General features: G+C 40.3%; 1 protein-coding gene across 5 annotated transcripts in view; it reads left to right on the top strand.

Moving 5' to 3' along the window:
- Nucleotides 1-22,027, top strand: part of setx (senataxin) — a 94,470-nt gene that overhangs the window by 41,648 nt on the left and 30,795 nt on the right. For 4 of the 5 annotated variants that reach the window (XR_015760702.1, XM_087998366.1, XM_043720338.2 and 1 more), the window contains exons 7-11: nt 713-832; nt 2,257-2,422; nt 9,630-9,723; nt 12,773-17,308; nt 21,165-21,273. Coding sequence is in view for 4 of the 5 variants with exons in the window: in XM_087998366.1 (XP_087854492.1) it covers nt 713-832; nt 2,257-2,422; nt 9,630-9,723; nt 12,773-17,308; nt 21,165-21,273 (5,025 nt within the window). In the remaining variant the exon portion in view is untranslated. Of the gene's footprint in view, nt 1-712; nt 833-2,256; nt 2,427-9,629; nt 9,724-12,772; nt 17,309-21,164; nt 21,274-22,027 lie in introns of those variants that run through there. The other variant, XM_043720340.2, reaches the window with a different exon arrangement.

Raw genomic sequence — 22,027 nt, 5'->3', positions numbered from 1 at the left:
TGAACTCTCTTGTAACATACTCAGCAAATTTGCTATCCCTTCACAGGAATGGGTCCATGTGCCAGTGCCATGTGTCTATTCTGCCACCATTGACTTTAACATCTAAACACATTGGCGCATGGTCTGAGATTGTTATATTCCAATTTTGCAAGCCAATATTCTGTCCAAACAGACCGACATGTCAATTCGCTGTGGCACTTGTGTAGGTTGGAATAGAAAGTAAAGTCTCTTCCATTAGGGTGGAGATATCTCCGCACATCTCACGTCTATATTGTTGCAAACATATTCAAGGACTGTTGTTCCTAAACTCTTGCCAACTATGTAAAATGTATTTCCAATAGGGTTGTCAAGTGTGCTTGTTCAGGATTGTTGTCTATGTTTTTATTTGCAATTCAAACTAACTCTTAATTGAAAACTGACCTTCCCTAATTCCCCTGATTGAAATAAACTCCTTATTTTGCAGAAGCGTCCGATCCATTGGTTTATGTTTAGGGGAGCTATATCCTCTATGTTGACCTGACTTAGCATTGCCATTTTGTATGAGCATACCAAAACAAAGCATTCTGTTTGTATGCATTGAAAGGAACAAGAATACCCTTATTTTCAAATAAAGTTATGCTTGTCGTCTTTTTGGGAAAAGAATGGAGTTAGTTAATTAAGTTAAATATTAGAACCTATTTTATTGCTGACACTCGGGTGCTTTCATACATAGGTATCTGCATGCTGTTGATGGTTTTGGATGAACAAGCTATGGACTCGTTACTACTTGCCCAAGATAAACAGAATGACTTCGTGAAGTCAATTCTAAATACCATGATGAAAAGTAAACCAGGTATAGCTGAATATATCTGTAAATGTGATGTTAAATAAAACGTTAATGACTGCAAGTATGCCGGCATAAAAATGTAGATACTAATTGAGTTAATCTGTATTGTATTTTGGGGCAATGAGGCAGATTTAGTTTGTGTAAGGTTTTATACTTTTAAATCATTCATCTAAACTTAATACTTCATATTTGCAATGTTTTATGGTAACAATATTAGTTATATTTTTGAAAGGGTAACTTCAAGTGGAAAAACTACTGAACCAAATGACCTGCTTTGAAGGAATGAGGAAGTAGATCTATTTAATAATGTTTCTTGTAGTCAGAATGGTGACACTTTCACTTTGACTTCACATTATGCAAATTTGTTCAAAGTGAATATAAAATAAGCTTTTGATGTTGGTTTCTATATTTGTCCAGTAATATGGTGCCTCTGGGTTATCTGTGTGCACAATATCTTTTATACACATTGTGACATTTGACTAAATTACCCAATCTAAACAAAAACGAAACTAAACAACTTCCTTACAAAAAAACATTAAAATAAATGCTTTTCAATTTCAAGCCTTGGCATTATTTTCAATTTGAGGATGAAGCTTGGTGGACATTGATGGACATTTCCAGTCATTAGCAACATTTCTGTTAGTGATGGGGAAAGACAAATGCTTGAAAGGACTGTTGCTGAATACCTTTTTTTAGACCAGATTTAGGGTTGTTGCTTTTTTCAATTACTCCTGGAAGATTCTCTTTGTGCATGTGCATTTTGGTGATACGTTCTGCTAGTTTAAAAAAATAGTGCCCAAATAAGCACAATAACTATGTGTGATTCAGACATAATAATGTCACTGTAATACTGGTACCAGCGCTGCACATTTTGGTGTGTGTACTGAGAATGTTTCAGAGGCACGAGTAAACTTTTTTAAAATAAAGGCTTGCACATTTTTCATTTTTTCTTAATATAATACCCCTTGCTTAAAATAATAACTTGAGCTTTATGGCCCATCATTTTTAAATTTTAGTTATTCATTTCAAACTGTAATGCACAAATAACTTCAGTACCTCTCTCCTCAGCAATGAATAACAAATGAATAATTTAACTAAACTTGACCTGGCAAACCTATTGTCAAAAAGATTTTCTATTATAAGCCTTGCTCACTATCCAGGTCCTAGGCTTTTAATTATTCGCACTTGTCTAATTTCTTGACCAAGTCACTGAGGGTTTTTCAAACCGATTCGCCAAAATTAATTGGGAAGGATGGCCTAGATTTTCTGTCATTTGCATATCTGTTGAAATAACTGACCGCTGAGAATTTGCTTATGTCTCTGTGTATATTGCCACTGAAAAAATGACTAATAAGCTCTTTCTTATAATGTGTCAAAGTTTGGAGTGTTGGAATTATACACTGATTTCTCTGCAATGGTTTGTATTGTAGATGATGTTTCTGATCCATTTTGGCCAGCTCTGCAGTGCTTCATGGTAATTCTCGATCGACTAGGATCAAAAGTTTGGGGCCAACTCATTGACCCCACAGAGGCATTCCAGGCTATTATTGGTAGCCAGAGTTACAACAACGAGATAGAAAAAATTCGTAATACCAGGTTGGTAAGTTGGATCCTGATGGGAAGGGAGAGTGAAGGAAGGAGGGGCGTAGACCTATTTAATAATGTTGTTTCCTGGAGTAATATCGATACTTTCACTTGGACTTACTGTGGTGCCAATTTAGTCATGGTGAATATAAAATAGGTTGAGATACTGGACTAAATTTTTCCAAAAATTGGCCAAGTATGAATTTTGAGCATTTCATGGAGAGTTTCTCTGTGTGAGCTTGAGCACGTTATCACTTGCAGTTCTCTGCTGCGCACTCCATTATGTTTGCACCGTGTTCCAGTGGCATGTGCACTATCGTGTGCTCACTAGCAACAGATCTACTCATGCTCCTGGGACGTTATAGAATTTGTGGCACTAAAGCCATATTTAAAACTTATATGTGCATCAGGTCAAATGTTGCCAGCCAGGAATAACCCAGCTTGGTGTACAGAATGGCATGGTAATGAAAAAGAAAACCTGAGGCCATATAAGTGTCACTTTATGGGGATTAGAATCTTACAATTGTAAATGTGTTGCCTCTTTACATCACCTGTCTGATCGACTGTAATAGTAACTGCAACGACAAGAATGAAGCTACAGCGACTGTCCCTTAAGAGCTGTACCATGTTAGAACCCTGTTTAAGGAGTGCTGTTCTTGTCCAAATTGCACAGCATAGCATAACATCTTATCTGTGTTGAATTTGGGTACATCACAAAGTCTTCAATGAGTTGATCACATTAATTTTCATTGAATAACAAGACCAATCGTGAAAAACAATAAAGCTGCATTTGCTTTTAGAAGTAAGCAGAGGCTGCCTACCTTTCAAACAATGACAAATTTACAGTCAATGAATCATGACCTTGCCCAACTTCCATTATTGAAACCAGGTGTTAAGTTCAGCCTAGCATGTTGTGCATGATGCTGTATTTCTATTCGTGTGCTGAGGATAATGTTTCTTCTACTTGATGTCCTCATCTTCCTCCTCGGAAAATTGTTGCTGCTCTCTTAACTCTTCAGTGTCCATCATGGCATCTCTTTGCCTACTCCAGTTGTACAGAGACTAAAATGCAAGGGTTATGTGGCACATTGTCTGGACTGTACTGCATGGCTGTCACAGTTCGATTCAAGCAGTGGAAGCACATCTTCAGGAAGTAATGTCTGCTCCACAGTACCCCTGGAATTGTACAATGGGATGCATTGTATTTACGCTCTGCCTCAGTTGGGATTGTATGCGTCAACAGTTATGGTTGTAGCATGGTCATAGAACAGTATAGGCCCTTTCGCCCTCGATGTGTGCAGACCTTGCATCCTACTCTTAAGATCAAACTAATCTACATACCATTCATTTTACTATCATCCTTGTGCTTATTCAAGAGTCGCTTAAAGGTCCTTGTGGTGAAACGGTTAAAAATTATGTCCCAATACATGTGTGAATCTAACCGGAATGGAGGTGTTGCTTAGTCCCGTGTGAATCTTATTACACACCTCCCCGTGTGAATCTTCTTATCTGTATGTAACCAGAATGGAATGTGTTTTTTAGCCTTGCTCTGCTGTTCACATGAATGTTTATATCTGGAAAAGAGTATATCAGCTGGAAAAGTCTCCAGTTCGGCGAGTCTGCTCCGGGGTTACGTTTAACCGCCGAGCGTGGGTTGTTGGCAACCGCTCTACGAGAACTGACGGCTCCCAGTTCCGGTAACATGTAGAGTGAGTATAAGCCAGACCCGGGAGTCTGCTCCGGGGTTACGTTTAACCGCCGAGCGTGGGTTGTTGGCAACCGCTCTACGAGAACTGACGGCTCCCAGTTCCGGTAACATGTAGAGTGAGTAAAAGCCAGACCCGTTGTAAGTATGAGACCTGGTTGTGGCGACGCTGCGGGGAATAAAATGCTCATATTCTAGCAGACTCGCCTCTTGGTCGTTTGTTCTGTGTCAGACTACTCTCCTACGAACCTGACCTTGAGAATTTTTTAAAACAGTCCTTAGTGTATCTGACTCTACTACCACCACTGGCAGTGCATTCCATGCACCCATCACTCTTTGTGTGAAGAACCTACCTCTGACATTCCTCCGAACCTTCCTCCAATCACCTTAAAAATTATGTCTTCTTGTGATAGCCAGTTCTGCCCTGGGAAAAAATCTCTGGCTATCCACTCTATCTATGCCTCTCATCATCTTGTACATCTCTATCATGTTGCTGATCACTCTTCTTTGCTCCAATGAGATAAGCCCTAGCTCCCTCAACCTTTCTTCATTAAGATATGTCCTCCAGTCCACCCCTGGAGGCCATCTCCCAGCAAGATTCCTGGCCCTTAAAGTAGAGCAGGAACTTGATTATTATGAAGTTCCCAAGAGATTTGGTGCTGATCACTAAGATGCGATACTGATGATCCCAGGTGATTTGTGCATTTATTGAATGACGACCTTTTCTAGGATGAAGTCAGCTGCTTTATGACATGGCACCCTCAACGCAATGTAATTTAAATAGCACCCTACCTGGGATACAGTCTCTATCACTGGGAAGATCATCAGCTGAATCTTCACTACGTGCTTTCTCCCAGACTCTGAGGGAATTCTTCCTGAAAGGCAGTATGCCTTCTGAACAAACTGTGGAACTATGGATATGATTTTCACAGCTCGGCAACTCCAACTGAAATGCTAGGGACAATGCCAACACTCTACATGACCTTCATCGATCTGACTGAAGCTGTTGGCTCAGTCTTTTAGGAAGTGTGACCGAAGACCCTGTTAAAGACTATCCTCCACAGCAAGATGTTGACACTGATCCTTGCTGATCCAAGCAGAATGTATCATCACCCCCACTCTTCCTCCATCTTTTTCATATCCATGAAAAGAACAAATTTCTCGGTGGTGCAGACATGGTCTGTGAGATGGGTAGAAACTTTTTCAACCAGTTGAAACCCGAGAGGAAAACTACCAACAATCTTGCTTGTGGAGCTTCAGTAGGCAGATGACAATGTCATCAGTCCTCTCGGAGCAATTTCAAGCCTCACTTAATGCCTTCACGGAAGTATATTGATGAATTTGTCTTAGGCTCAATCTCAAGAAGACGGGAATCCTTTACATTCCAGAGCTAGTTTCAGTCTGTCCTTCAATTATGATTAATGAAGAAATCTTCCCAAAGATGGGCCATTCCCCTACTTGGGAAGCCATCTCTCAGCTAAGGCTCACATGGATATGGACAATCGATCTATGAATGCACATTTGGAAGCTTTGACCATGATGTCCGTGCTGATACCAAGGTTCTTATTTGTAAGACAGTCATCCTTCCCACTTTCTATATGGCTTCAAAACTTGGGCTGTGTATAGACACCACCCTAAGGCCCTTGAAATACTATCAATGTTGTTTGTGTTGGATTTTGTGCCCTCAGCTGGGAGGACAGGCAAACTGATGTCATTCTTAAAGCAGCTGATGGCCTCTGCTGGTGCTATGATTATCTGGAACCAACTCTGCTGGCAATATGCATGGAAACTTGAGTTTTGACTGCTAAAGTAAATCTTTAACACAGGGAAGGCACTCTAAAGAGGAGGACAAAAGAAGTGTTTCAGAGTTTCCCTGAATGCAAATGAATATCAGTGTGGGAGACTCCCATTCAGAAGAAACCCACTTGAAGGAAGCTCCTGTAAAAAGGGGCATAATTCTTTGAGAACACCCACCAGCAAAGGAACCGGAGAAAGGAATGCCAATGATCTCCAAGCCAAGGTTCAATTCCACCTCCCACAAATACCTGTCAAATATGTTGATGAAGATGTGGCTATAGGATTGGACTCAGCCACGCAAGACCCCATAGAGTCTATGGTGAGTGTCACGGTATTTCCGAGATAGACAATCATGCTCGTTCGTGAGTGATTGTTAGCACACATGGGGGAAGCCAGCTATGTTGACCAGCCTACTGCACTGGTTGTAACACCAACTTTGGAACAGTGAGTTGAATTGCTGTGATTTGGCACAAATTGCAATGATAACAGCCTTGAAACATTGGGTCAAGACTTGAGAGATCCCAAAAAAGTTCCCCCATTGCTCCTTGAAATCAGCCAGTTGCAAAAATATTTAGTGTTGCTGCCATTCTTTTGGCTACTGGGATAGGATGACATTCCTCCTCCCCCCCCCCCCCCCCCCAACTCGTTCAGTACATAAGTCTTCCAGCTAATGACACAGTTCTGAGGTGGTGTCCTAGGACATCCTCAGGTACCTTCAACTGCAATTTGTTCGAGTGGAGGCTCCACAGCAGCTGCTGGTCCTGTCTGTCTGACTAGCACATTTGTTCTTGCTCAATTTTTCTCTGCCTTTGTTGCTCCACCGTGTTGGTAACCCTATGCTGTGGCTGAGTCCATTGAACTAATGTGGGGAATATCAGAAACCGAGCAGGACCTGAGCAATATAAGCAGTTAGCATTCATAAGCGCACAAATAACAAATTAGCATTAACTTGTAAAGTAGGACATGGAGGACTCTGATAAGGAGGACCATAGAATGCGTGAAGGATTACTGAAATCTTTTGCCCCTTCAAATCTATTCCCCTATCAGCCAAGAAAAGCAGCATTGCAGATAAAATGTTGTCAAATGTTTATAGTTCACGGTAGCAGGAAATCAGCTTTGTGCCCTAATGCAGCCGATGAAATCGTGGATTGACATTATGAATTGTGGCCCACAGGTGACACTTCTGAGGTCACCCATGATTACTTCTGCTTCACAGAGATGAATATGATCTATTTATAATGACCAGTGACATGCTGGAGATTGCTTATGGCCAAGATTTGTCTTTAACATAATAGATCACTGCATCTATTTCACATGCAGAAGTTTATGATGTCCAATATCTTAAAACTGTACTGTGTAAGTGTGATTGTCCCTTGAATGGCCTCACATTGCCCAAAAGTAGAGCCTGTGTCCTTGGACAGAAAAGAAAATCAAGTCTGTCCACTGCCAGTGAAGTGGGAAGAAGTGAGGACTGCAGATGCTGGAGATCAGTGTCGAAGAGTGTGGTACTGGAAAAGCACACTGGTCAGGCAGCATCTGAGGAGCAGGAGAACTGATGTTTCAAGCATAAGCTCTTCATCAGGAAGGGGTCTCTCCGTCCCTGATGAAGAGCTAATGCTTGAAACGTCGATTCTCCTGCTCCTCAGATACTGCCTGACCAGCTGTGCTTTTCCAGCACCCCATGCTTTGACTGCCATGAAGTGGCAGCCATTTTCATTTGCGTTATACTTTTACAATTTGAATGAAATAGAAGGCAACGCAGGTCATGCTTTGCAGCATGAGACTCGGGCTCAACCTGTTATTCTAGCTTAACACCCCCCTCAATGAAATAAAAATCTTCATATTCTTTTCATCCTTGCTATTCCTGTTGACCTCATCAATTCTGAGCTACTACATGTTTCCCACCCAACACCTACATTCACCTCCCAAGATCACTTCCTGAGCCCTGGGCCTGTAGCTTAGTGAGGCTGCACATTACCAACTTTCTCCTTCAATCTCCCTTTCCCATCCAAGCCAATGAACCATTCCCCCGAGGTGGTTCCTGACAAAGGGACAGCGCTCCAAAAACATTTGATTACAAATACACCTGCTGGGCTATATCCTGGTGTCGTGTCACATCTGACCTTGTCCACCCCAGTCCAACACTGCCACCTGCACATCCAATCTTCATGATTGTCTTCCACAACCTGTCCACAGTAGTAGCACTTAATTGCCTGCCTTGACGTGCAGTGAAGAAACTCCACTGACTGTGGCCCACCCTGCTTGACTGACTTGGAGTGATAGCTGCAACTGATGAGTGACCAGACCCCTGACTGGCAGATCCCCAATTAACTGGTTGCTAACCACCAGTCTGGTTGCACTGGGCCGTCAGGAATGATTGTGACCCACTTTCTGAACTGCAATATTACGTACTGTGACCACCCATAGTGGCTCAATATATATCCAAGCTCCTGGATTAAAATCAGACCAGTGGTTGACTGTGGCATGACCCTTAGGATGATGACAGTCATCCTTGACTGAGAATTGAATCTGTTTAGGAATAAATACTTGGCTGTTTGACTGAATCACTTTGTGTTTTCTGTGCAAGCAGCTGGCAATTGCTGTAGGTGTGATATTGACCTAGCTGTACAACAGTGGGTCCACCTCCTTGATTGATCACTACTGTCAGCAGCATTGCAAGTTGCTAGGCTTAGTGTGTGCACTAAAAGTTCAGACAATGCAAATGTAAGTTCAGAACGAGATGGCACTGTTCAAAAGTACATGGCAGGGATGCACTGGTTATCCAAGTAGGTGCTAGGAGAGAAAACTAAGAGCCCTGAGATGGACCTTGCTCCAATGCATGAGATGGGCACTTAACCCAGTGTGTGCCAAATTGCCTGGTAGTGGTATAACAGTGAAAGGTGTCCATGTGCTGCAAAGTGATGAGTATAGCATTGATGAATTGCATCGCAAGTGAGTCTGAGATGCACCAGAATAATGTGAGACCGAAGGATATTTGATACCAGTCTCCATGGGCAAAATGTACAGACAGATATTGCCATAATAGATGACTGAAGAAGTAAAGGACAAGCAGGAACTGCTAGACAATCTTCCCTCTAAGCTGTGTGCATTCGCTCTAAGGTTCTGCATGCAATAATTGGTGCCAGCATTGATGTCCAGTCCTGGGCGTTTCTGTCATACGTGGGCCTCAGAGGTGTACACAGGAGGAAAATTAGAGAAGAAGAAAAATCTCACTTAGACTTTCAGGTTGGGAGCTGTCATCATCTTGTTTCTTTCTACTATCCAGAAAACTAACAAACTGCCTAAAAATGATGCATGATTAGATAATAATGCATGCGAATGCATTGTTTCAAGAAGGCAGCTCAATTTTTTTCGCATAACTGAGTGGACAATAAATCTTGCCTTGTCCAAGTCTTCTGAACAAATGGATGGAAAAAAAATGCACCTTTTCTCCAATTACTAGCTTGGTGACAAATGCAAGTAAATTGACTTTAATTGTATGGAATTTGTTTGAATGTAATCTACATTGATTGGATGTATATTTTCTCTCACTGGCTTGAAGACTTCTTTAGGTTGCATTACATAATGGTTAAAAATTTATATTTAGGTGTTTTTCTGAAATTTTGTTACTAAATATAAGTAACCTCTGATCTCTCACCCAAAAACAGCTTGTCTAGTTTAACATCTTAACTAATTTGTGCTAATTTTTTTTTTTAGAAACAACACAAAGGTAAAGTACGATACTGATGATGACAACATGGTTTCATGCAGCCAGATTGTCTATGACTACAACTCGAAAAGGGAAAGCAAGGTAACCCACTGACCTGTAAACAAAAATCACCCACATCAGACAGGATTTCCCCTGTGAGCTTTGGGAACTCTGAACATTGGGACCAAATAGAGATTCTTTGCTCTCACTTTTTGGTCGCCCAGATTGCCAAAACTGTTTGTTTTTTAGGAGGCATCTTCTAAATGGTTGACTCCACGCTTACTCTCCAATTAAGGCAGTTGTTGGAGTTGCGGGTGTTAGCTCCTAATGTTACTGTTCAGTCAGAGGGCTGGCAATTTTTTTTTGTTGTAAATATTTTTATTGAGAAAAGTATTTAAAATTTTTTACAAAATTATAAAATCACTACAAAACAGTCTAACAATCTTATAATACAACAACAATAACAGTAAACAAACTACTACCCTACTGCACACATCACTGAGGAGGGAGAAAAGAAACTACACAAACTACAATTCAGTAAATAATTTAAAAAAAAATTAAATTAAACAGAGTTGAACCAAGGCAAATTAAATTACATTCAGTTACCGCACTTCATGCAATCCCACCAAAGCTCCCCACTACGGGGAACATCAGCAGACAAAACCCTATTTGTTTGGAATTCTTCCTCCCAGGGGCTGCCAGACATAGCCCTCATGACTACACAAAGACTCTAACCAATATAGCCGATAAGTCTGTGTCTATATAGAACGTGGCAGCCCTTTCTGTACTATCAAACCATTCCGTTTTCTAGTGCACCATACTCCTAAGGAAGTCTGGGGGATGTGCTCCATAACTAATCTACGCCATCCCAAGAGTCCCAGGGGATTCTCCACTGCCCAGCTCGTTAGAATGTTCTTCCTCACACAAAGTGAAAGAATATTATGCAGTTTCTTCCCATGCGCATCTAAAGAAGGGAGGTTCAGCAAGCCCAAGAGTGGGGGCACCGAATCCAATTTAACCTCAATTCTCAAGACCCTTTCCAAAACACTCACTATAGCACCCCAATACCTACGAAGCTAGTGGCATGACCAAAAGAAATGAGTCAGAGTACCAACATCTGTTTTACACTTGGGGCACATTGGGGACAGTCCTGTCTTTAAAATGAGCGCTGTGGAAAGCGGGCTGGCAATTGAGAGCATCAGTCACCCCAGAGAGAGAGAGAGGAGTTGTCAACAACTGATGAAGGTAGAGGCCCTTGAGTGGAAATACTGTTTCTTTTTCAAATGGGTCAACAGACAGGCCCGTCCTTTCAGAGGAAAAGTCCTTTGGTGCTCATTTTGGTCTGCAGTGCAGCCTTTACTGCCAGCTACTCCTCGGATGGTGATGTCTAGCACGAGGGGACATAGTTTTAAATTGAGAGGTGATAGGTATAGGACAGGTGTTAGAGGTGGGCTCTTTACACACCCTTGCTACTCTCTGAGTAATGTCCTGCCTGCAACAGTAGTAAGCTCGCCAACTTTACAGGCATTTAAATGGTCATGGGATAAATATATGGATGACAATGGAATAGTTTAGGTTAGATGGGCATCAGATTGATTTCACAGGTTGGCGCAACATCGAGGGCCGAAAGGCCTGTACTGCGCTGTAATGTTCTATGTTCTAATTCCTTTCTTTTTTTGTTTGGTCGTTGAAGCCTCCAGCTTTGATGGTATCCTGAACCAGCACTTCTATTTAGCTAACAGCTTGGGGCTATACTGCTGGCAGAATGCTGGTGAGCACGCTAGTGGTCCCTAATTGCTGTCTTATGTGCGTAGGTTTACTAGCCACCTTTGAACAGCATACAGTTGATCTGCATATCCCTGTTTGCCCAAAGGCAATAGGAAAACTGTCCCGGTGCTATTTTTCTGGCTCCCCATGCCTTCAGTTTATTTGAAATTTTGACTATTGTGTTTATCTGTAAGACTCTGAGAATTGTGATGAAGAGTACTACTCTCTTCACTATGTAGAAATGCTATTTTTCTTTAATAAAACAAGATAATGGAAATAGGAAACAAAAACATAAGTTGTTGGAGAAACTCAGCAGGTCTGTCAGTGGAGAGAAAACAGAGTTAACATTTTAAGTCCAGTGACTCAGAATTCTGATGAAGAGTTAACTAGCAATTTGTTTTTGTAATTTTTCTTTGTTTTCTGTCTTTGGATATTGTAAATTTCAGTCCTCAGTCAGTGCTGTTTTCAACCCACCTGTGGAAATTGTGTCAAAATTCAGAGAGGCATAACTCATTTCGATTTTCCTTGTTTACCCTGTGGAAACCGCCTTTCACTTCTCGGTCATGAGGAATTGTGTGGCAAAACTGAAACAGCAGTATTGTGTAACTTAGCCAAAATATGCACTAAACAGACATTTCCACTTGAAATCTAGAAGGATAATTGATGCAATAAATAAGAACATTTTAGATTGCTCTGCAGTTGCTCTATTAAAATTGAAGTATACTTTTCAGATTGTGAGAAGCAATGTTCAAACTTGAAATATTGTTCTGGAAATGATCACAAATCTTTGAAATACCCCATACAGGAAGCCTAAGAATACTCAAGTCATTGTGTTCAAGACAGAGACTGGTGGTAGTTTTTTGGATATTGAAGGAATTAATGGATATACATAATACAGGAAGGTGGAGTAGTGTTGAAGATATTTTACATAAAAACAGAACACTCAAAGGGCCTACTCATCCATATTCTTCGGTGTAGCAATTATAAATTTATAACTTTGTGATTTTTGAGAAGATTTGTAGCTCAGGTTGAGGTTCTGGATGGAAGTTTGCTTGCTGACCTGGAAGGTTCATTTTCAGACATTTCATCACCATACGAAGAAACATCAGCAATGAGCCTCTGTTGAAGCGCTGGTGTTATATCCCGCTTTCTATTTATGTGGAAACAAACAGAAATGATTTCACCAACCCTAAGAAACCAAGACCTAAATAAAAAGTGAGACATAACACCAGTGCTTCACTGGAGGCTCACTGATGATGTTACCTAGTATGGCATCGAAACATCTGAAAACAAACCATCCAGCTCAGTGAACAAACTTACATCCATTTATAACTATTATACAACTAAATGGAAAGTAACTTTGTTTTATTGTTGGTCCGTACAGGATCCTGGTTGGAAGAATGCTATCTGCCCAGATTACTACCCGAACATGTATGATGAAATGCAAACTCTGGTGAATGTGCTACAGTGTGATGTTGGGCAAGATATGCGTGTACACAACAGTACCTTTCTGTGGTTCATCCCATTTGTTAACTCTGTCATGGACCTAAAGGATCTTGGCATAGCCTACATAGGAGAAGTTATTCACCATATTTACTCAGAAATAAAGGATGTTTTGAATCGGAAGGTGGCATTTTGTGACAAAGTGACTGAATTTTTCATCCTCATCTTGGTATCTGTTGTAGAACTCCACAGAAATAAAAACAATCTTCATTTGCTATGGTACAGCTCGCAGAAGTGGGTGGAAGCACTGGTGAAATGTGCCATGCTTCCTGCCAGAGTGTTTAACCAAAACAGTGAGAAAGCTGCAGGAACGAGTAATGTCAAGGTCACATCAACCACGTTTGCAGCGATGTCTTCTGCGGCATGTTCCTGTATCACTAGCTCAGTCCAACAAGCATGTGTTCAACTAATTCGTAGTTTTCTGAAAGAGGGATGTCAGTCACAGCAAAGAAATATGTTCCAGCAATTTCTTGACAAACTAAATCGACAATTGCGAAGCAGCTTTATTCTAGGCTGGCAGCTAAGTCCAAAGGAGCAACAGGAATTACAGTCCTGTTTGACACAATTTATTAAAAATTCAAAAAGTAAAACCGCTGAAATGAAACAAATAGACACGGTTGGAAGAGGAAGTGGACTGAAGGGCCCACTGATTAAATGTGAAAAAGACCCAAAGGAGTGGGGGAAAATGCCTGCATGTTACAATAGTGGTCCTGGTCCACCATCTCCTTCAATGTTAAAATTAGACTGCAAAGGTTCAGCTATTCCCAAAGCTATTCCAAATCAAGAAGAAATGGCTGATCACAAGTCTCTAGAAAACAAACCTAAAGAATCATCTGAAGAAGCAGTTCTCCCATTTAAGACTGAATTCACCTTGTATGATGACATTACTTTCCTTAATAAGATCAATACTGATTCTTCTAATACTCATGAAGAAGAATTACCTACACACGTGACCAAAATGGAAACCTCTCCTCCCCTTCGTTCCCATTCTTTGGACGATGTGACAGTGGATTTCCCACAGAGTAGACAAAGACAGATTCGAGAACAAGCTGGTGGACTTGCACCCACATCCACTTCCAATGTGGATTTTAGCGCAAGTTCCCTGGATAAAAATAATTTGCAGGCTGAACCTCTTGAAATCACTCATAGTGTTCCACGTAAAGAAAAATGGAAACGGTCTATGCTACTGGAGTTTCAGGAATCTATGAACAAGAATTCCACAGAACCTGAAGCTGTCTCTTCTGAAAAAGATCAGCATGTTATTTCTCATGTCCCTTCAACTTCTGATCATGCAGAAACTGATTGTGATTTGCCTCAAACACTGGAATCAGTCAGTGCTGGACCAAGTAAGTTTAAGATTGATCCAAGCAAACTCTTCAATCTGAAGGTAAAGATGCAAGCAATCAATCTCAAGATGAAAGAAATTAATAATTCTTCGAGTAAAGAAAGGACATTTGAGAAAATAGCTGATGCAGGAGCTGACAATAGGCAATCAGATAAGATGAATAATAGAAACTCAAGTCACGTTCCTAATGTCAGCAAAAATCAAATCACAGATGACGAGACTACTGAAAGTTTGCTCTCCTCTCAAGTGCGTACAGCACAATTGTCTCCAATTTCTGACAAAAGAGCCAAGTCACAAAGTTCTGATGATTTATTGTTATCTCCTCTGCCGGAATCTAGCAGTGCATCCAAATCTTCTGGTCTGTCAAACCCACTTCACGATTGTCATAGCAATAGCAGTGATAGTGATGATGATATTCCATTCGGTTTATTAAAGCTTAAACTTAAGAGAAGAATTTCTTCAACTTCCAAGGTGAATAGAAATGATTCCAAGGAGGATGAAGACTTTAAGCCCTCACTAGCTGTCTCTACCATAAGTACTAATTTATCCAGTGAGCTTCCCACAGAGTTACACACAATCCAATCACTGAACAAGGTTGATAGGAAAGTAAAAGCTTTTTGTCAGGGACAGTTGTGCAATTCCATTCAGAATAAAGAAAATTTTGAATCTGACTTAACAATGAATAAGCCCACTGAAGACAATAATGCAGAATTGATAACTATCTCTGATTCAGAAACATCAAAAGAATTTACCAGCTCATTAATTGTTTCTCCCTCAGAAGCAGAGAAAAAAGACAATGCCACCTCTATTCAGTGTGTCTTTGGCGTAATTGAGGAAAATCAGTCACGTTTGCAAGAAAAGTCAGTGTGTAACAAGTCCCCCCCTGTCTTCGAGAATGATTCCCAGTTCTTTGAATTTGAAAGTGAAGAACAGGTATATTCTGTTTGGGAAGATTCTCAGCCACAGCCACATAACAAAAAAAAGGCTCAGCTTGTTGATGAGTTTCACAGGCAATCTGAAGAAGAAGAAATTAACAGTATGCTTAATGAATGGGGGTATGATACAGATTATGTATCTGATGAATTAATTGAAAAGGTTGCTGAGGAGGCAGAAGCCAGTTTGAAGGGAGAGCAGAAACGAAAACGGAGTAGCCTGGACACTGAAAAGCAATTATCGCTTAGAGTTTCTTCTCTGAGCAGCTCTACAGCTAAAGATACACCGATTGACAAAAGCAATGTTCAACATTCTGGGTTTACTGATGATATTGTCTCTAACCTTCAAAATGAGAAAGAAATCTGCAGTAAAACCATAATTAGTGGTATAAATAGTCTCAGATCTCTAATTAGATCTGACAAATACAAGTGGATGTCCAAATCTACAAAAGAATTGCCAGATGATCAGCAAGGAAGCAAGCTAACTGTGAAAAATAGAGCAGATGGATTTAAAAATAATCTTGTTTCATCAAAAGCTAGAGCAGGAGAAAAACAATTATCCAAAGCCACTTCTAGTAAAGATTCAAACAAGTCCACCCTTAAAAAACAATCTCAGTGCAATGGCCCAGACCAGAAAACTAGGTTTAAAAATAAAACAAGTAAAAATTCAAAGGAAAAAGCATCCCTGGTGTCATTAACTAATATTTGCAAACCACTTGCCAGGGATGTACAAATGGAAGTTCCTTCAACTTCAGTGAAACACCATTCTAGCTCACTTCCAAAGAAGGTGCGAAAGCGTCCTGAACCTACTTCAACCGTTGAAAAACTTGGCCTCAAAAAGAAGGTTCGTAAAGCATTTGATCTTTCTCAGGGCAGCCTTGATACCTTGAACAAATTGCGTACTTATGGTCAAAAAAAGGGGACTATTGAGCATAAACACAATAAGAAGGCAAAGCTCATTTCACCACAGAAATTAACAGTACGCACAAATCAACGATTACTGGTTTCTCAGGATCGCCAGTACCTAAGGCAGTCTAAGCTTCAGTTAAGCAATAATGAGAAGAAAAGGAAATGTACATCTACTCATGATGAAAGTACTTTCCCAAAAAAAGCTGTGTCAACTGAAGGAAATTCTAGCTTTATTTCTGCTTCTGTACAAAGGAGTCAGAAGCCCAAATCCGCTTCAGTGGAAACCGACAATATTTATGTTGCGGCTCCTATTTTGTTAGAAAAGAAGCATAGTAAAACAATAGACGTGGCCTCAACTCAGCAAAAACTGTCGAGTATTAATGCAGTTGATGACTTGAATTTAACACAGCATGATCCTTTAGATATGGATGTTAGTACGGATGAAAGCTTGGATGATAATGAATTAATGTTGACGCAGAGGGATCCCATAGACATGGATATAGATGATGGCAACTCGGAAGAGGAGGATTCCAGAAGAGCACCTTTAAGTGCAAATGAGACCAGATGTCAATACACAGGATGCTCTGATATAATTGTATCTTCAGAGAAATTTTGTAAGCAACATTCTCTAAATGAACCCAAAGATATCTTTCCTAAGCCAGAATTACCTCCATCTATTTGGAAAAGCCCAAAACCTGCAACTACCAAACTGTTTGCTTCCAACTCTACTTCACGCAATGCTCAGCTTGCTACAGAGATGCAGTGTGTCCCAAAACGTCCAGGAGGAGCAACTTCCAAAGTTCAGCAAGTTCAAAGACCTTCAGTAGCAAACCTTGTGTCACTTGCATCGAAACCGACTCCTATTATGAAGACTGTGGAAACTCCTAATGTTCTTCGAACTCTAAATAAAGATATGAATTTCAGAGCACAGCCGAGTTTTCAAATGTCAGCTACAGCATTGCCGACGAATGCACCTCTGCCACCTTGGAAATCCAGGCAGGCTTCACCTAACGTCAACTTGGATCTGACAGAACATCGAAACCGTGACCAATCTTATCTTATCAATGCAGTCCTTAAGTGGGATTATCAGATGTTTGACTCATTAAGTCAATTTGGAGTACCTGATTCTCTCTGTGAAATTCCACCACGCGAGGTGCCTGAAAAGTTTCGCTCATATGAAGAATATTTTCAAACTTTTTACCCTTTACTGATGTTGAATCTTTTTGAGCAGGTAAGTACAGGCAGTTAAATGCATCAGAAGTTTTATTAGCAATTGAGACCAGTACTAAATGTTTGGACTATATTCTGATTGCATGATGATGGGGAGAGCATTTTGAGAAGCATATGGACTGAGTTCACAGCACAGTGAAATGTAGTTGAAGCTGCTTATTGTTCAAATGCGCTAAGATTTTATGTTTCCACTTGATCATTACAGGGGTGACTAACTTAGGTGTAAGTGGGAGCTACGTTTATATGGAAAGAGCAGGAAAGTAGGAAAAGTTTTGGATTATTTTGATAAATAACTGGTACAGGATCCATGGTAGAAAGGCCCCTACGATTAAGATCTGCTAACTTGTCAGCTTTTTCTTAAGTCTGTAATTAGAGTGGAAATTGTCCATGAAGTGCATGAATTATACAACAAAGTTCATTCAATGTGAACTCAATCCATTGGGTGCTTGATAATGTCAACATAACCAAAAATTTACCCTTTGCCTGCGAATGACCCCACCAAATGCAAATATGTTGACATGGGAAAGGAGAAAGCCAAAGCTAGATTCTGGGTGTCCACTGCATGAGGCACAATGTTGAACCTTTACTGATGATATGCTGACTACAGTCAGAAAGATTGAAGTCCTGAAGATTGTGCAAAAGTCTTAAAAGAGTATTCAAAGTGGCTACATCCCATTCAGACAACTGCTGTGTCAGTATTTCACTCCTTTCTGCATGTAGATCCTTACTCGGAAATAGTTCAGTCGGTGGCATTTGTTGAACCATCCCCTTCCTGATGTTTTCAGATATCATTACTTGTTTTTCACATTCAGTAGCCAATTTGACAGAGTAGGGTTCAGAAACAGGAATTCTACTGGATTACACTTCTCCTTTCCCCCTCAATGATACTCTTGACCTTTAATGTTAGCAAGCACATAACATTCCCAGATCAAATGCCTTGCCTTACCTAGTCTTTACATTTGACTAAGTGCTGTTAGTTTTCTAAGCGAATTTGAAAGCTGCATGAAAGCAAAATCTATTTGTTTTTGACTGATAAATACATTCAGAGAGCAAAGGGGCAGCATCTGCAGAGGGAGAAACAGTTAATGTTTAGTGTCCATTGATTTATTTGCGAAATATGCAAGTGTCAGCTATGGCTCAGTTGATAGCATTCTCTGTTCTAAACCAAAGTCTTTGGTTTACGTCCCACTGAAAAGTTGAAGTTCCACAAGGCTGAGATTCCTGGAGTGCTATCATAACCAAGGACTGATCTGTCTCTTCGGGTGATTGCAAATATCCCAAGTACTATTTTGAAGTATTGCCTGTGTCCTGATCAATATCTGTACCTTGGTCAATAGCACAAAAGCACGGAAACAGAGAGGTGGAGGAGGAGTTGACCATTCGACCTCAAGCCTGTTCCTCCATTCAATATGATTGCTGATCATTCAACTCAATGTCCTAATCCTGTCCTTCATTATATTCCTTTAGCCACAGGAGCTATAACTCCTTGTTGAAACACACAATGTTTTGGCCTCAACCGTGTTTTTTGGTAGCGAATTCCACAGGCTCACCAGTCACTAGGTGAAGAAATCTCTCCCCATTCCTGTGCTAAAAGGCTTGCCTCTTATCTTTTAAACTATGAGCCCCCTAGTTATGGACTCGCTGGTCATCCTTCCTGCACCTAACCTATCTAGTCCTGTTAGAATGTTATAGGCTTCTTCTTTCTTCTAAACTCCAATGAATAAAATCCTAACCAACTCCATTCAATATGATTGCTGATCATTCAACTCAATGTCCTAATCCTGTCCTTCATTATATTCCTTTAGCCACAGGAGCTATAACTCCTTGTTGAAACAAGGCACGGTGGGCGGCACAGTGGTTAGCACTGCTGCCTCACAGCGCCAGAGACCCGGGTTCAATTCCCGCCTCAGGCGACTGACTGTGTGGAGTTTGCACGTTCTCCCCGTGTCTGCGTGGGTTTCCTCCGGGTGCTCCGGTTTCCTCCCACAGTCCAAAAAGATGTGCAGGGTCAGGTGAATTGGCCATGCTAAATTGCCCGTAGTGTTAGGTAAGGGGTAAATGTAGGGGTATGGGTGGGTTTCGCTTCGGCGGGTCGGTGTGGACTTGTTGGGCCGAAGGGCCTGTTTCTACACTGTAATCTAATCTAATCTAATCTAATCTAATCTAAACTTAATTGCTCTTTGTATGTCAGTCCTGTCATCCCAAGGATCAATTTGGTAAATTCTTCACTGCATTCCTGCTTTGGCAAGAACATACTTCAGATAAGGAGACCAAAACTGCACACAATATTCCAGATGTAGCCTCACCAATGCCCTGTACAATTGCAGGAAGACATCCTTGTTCCAGTATTTGAATCCTCTCATTATGAAGGCCAACATACAGTTTGCTTTCCTTATTGCCTGCTGCACGTGCTTGATTACTTTTATTGACTAGTGCACTTGGACACCCAGGTCTTGTTGAACCATCCCTTCACTCAATTTACAGCCATTCAAAAAATAATCTGGCATGCATTGGCCCATTTACTCAGCCTGTCCAAATCACACTGCAACATCTCTGCTTACTCACTACAGTTTACTTGCCCTTCCACCTGGCTTTGTGTCATTTTCAAATTTGGAGGTAGTAAGTTAGTACGATCATTACCATATTGATTTTTAAAAAGATGTTTGGGATATGAATGTAAGTCTGTAATGCTACCTCAGCTGAAGCAGAAATGTATTTTGTGATAATCCTTCAGGTAAAAAGGTTTTGTGAAAACAATACCTTGGTAGCATATCCAGAACAAAACCAGTCAATGGGGTTAAAACCAAAATATTACTGATGCTGGAAATCTGAAACAAACACAGTAAATACTCATGTTTCTCCAAAATTCTGTGTATTTCAGTCATTGAGGTTGTTTAACAGAAATCCAAATATCTCTTCGGGCGCAATGTGCGACAGATTATAGAAACCCAGGAGTAGGCTGTTTGAGCCTGCTTCATCATTCAGTATGATCACAACTGATACTCTGTTCTTAATGTCAAATGCCCACTTTCTCTCTCTGCACCCCTTCATACCTTTAATAGCTAAATATATATCTATCTTTTGAATATACTCAGTGACCCAGGCTCCACAGTGTTGTGAATTCCACAAATTGACCACTGTCTGGGTGAAGAAATGTCACCTTATCTCTGGTGTAGCTTGCTGATGTCATATCCTAAGACTAACCCCAAGTTCTAGATTCCTCATTCAAGGAAAACATCCTACCTGAATTCTGTATGTTTTAACCTCTTAAAAATTATATACATTTCAATCATATCCCCTCTCAATCTTCTAAACTCTTGTGAATGTACAGGTTCAGTCAGATCAATGTCTCCTCATACAACATCTCTGGTATCAGCCTAATGAACCTTCATGACACTCACTCTATAACAAATTTCATCCTCTCTTAGGGAGACAAAAACTGCACACAACACTTCAGGTCTGGTCTCACCAAGATACTGTATAACTGCAGTAGGCATATCTTCTTCTGAGCTCTCATCCTCTTACAATGAAAGCCCCTGTAAATTCCAAATTCCTAATTGATTGCTATACCTGTCTCTTTAATTGATTGGTGTACAAGATCTCTTTGTATAACCACACTTTCCTAATATTGTTTAGCAATCTTTATGCTTGGTGAGCTGAGGAAACCTAAAAGTAATTAACTTGGCAACAGTGCAGAGAGATGGTGATGTCTCAGCACTGCATGGAGGATAGAAATCAGCTGAAATCAGTTTGGTATGCATAGTCCTGATTGCATCAAAGAACTAAATAGTAATAATGACTATTTTAATGAAGTATTCTTAATTATAACACTAAATTGCAGCATTTCGTTTATACAGTTAGCTCAGAAACTGAAGGAATCCAAGCAGACAAATAGAATGATTCATAATTCTTTGACTTTGAAGAACTATCGTGTGGCAGGAAAAATATACTGTGCAGAATTTCAAGGTGAGAACAGAAATGGAGCATATACTCTAAATCAAGTCACATGATTGCCTTATGTCTCCTGAGTTATTATGTTAATGTGTTATGCCCAGAATTAAAACCTAATTCCAGAGTGGATCAAACCCACTTTCATCTTTGAAATTTTTCTAAAACCAAGTTGGGCATTAAATTTATATTACAAATTTAGTATCAGTTAAAAACAAAGCTAGGTAGTAAATAATTGGTTTGTATGTAGTTGAGAATTTGTTATTACACAATATTTGGATAGATACATGAATAGGAAAGGTTTAGAAGGATATAGGCCAAACATAGGCAAGTGAGACTAGTTCAGTTGGGGAAAATTGATTGGCATGGAAGAGTTGGACCACGGTCGTTTCCATGTCGTATGAATCTATGACTAAATGCATGTGTCTGTGACAATTGTGTCGAGTCTGCAACTAATTAGTTTTCGATGTTGTAAGGTAATCATCCTTTCATTGCATCCCATCAAACTACTTATTCACATGTGCTCTTTAAAGTTATTCTGGCGAAGCCAGGTTTTCCTAAATGAGGTAAACATTGAGATTATTTTTTATTACAACAGAAACACAATTTATTTGTGTCTAATCGCAAATCCTGAGGTTGTGACAATAGCTCTGCATTTCAGCTGAATAGTACTGATTAAAAATGCAGTGGATTAGCATGTGAATTCCTATTGAAGATGTATTATGTTGCTGATAATCCAAGTTAATTTGAGTGTAGTGTTATGGACGAGGCC

Source organism: Chiloscyllium plagiosum, unplaced genomic scaffold, assembly GCF_037043375.1.
Source record: "Chiloscyllium plagiosum isolate Xiang-an unplaced genomic scaffold, Cpla_swu_hap1 HiC_scaffold_21, whole genome shotgun sequence".
Taxonomy (NCBI): Eukaryota; Metazoa; Chordata; class Chondrichthyes; order Orectolobiformes; family Hemiscylliidae; genus Chiloscyllium; species Chiloscyllium plagiosum.
Note: the sequence above shows the minus strand (reverse complement) of the source record. Positions and strands in the feature narration are given on the sequence as shown.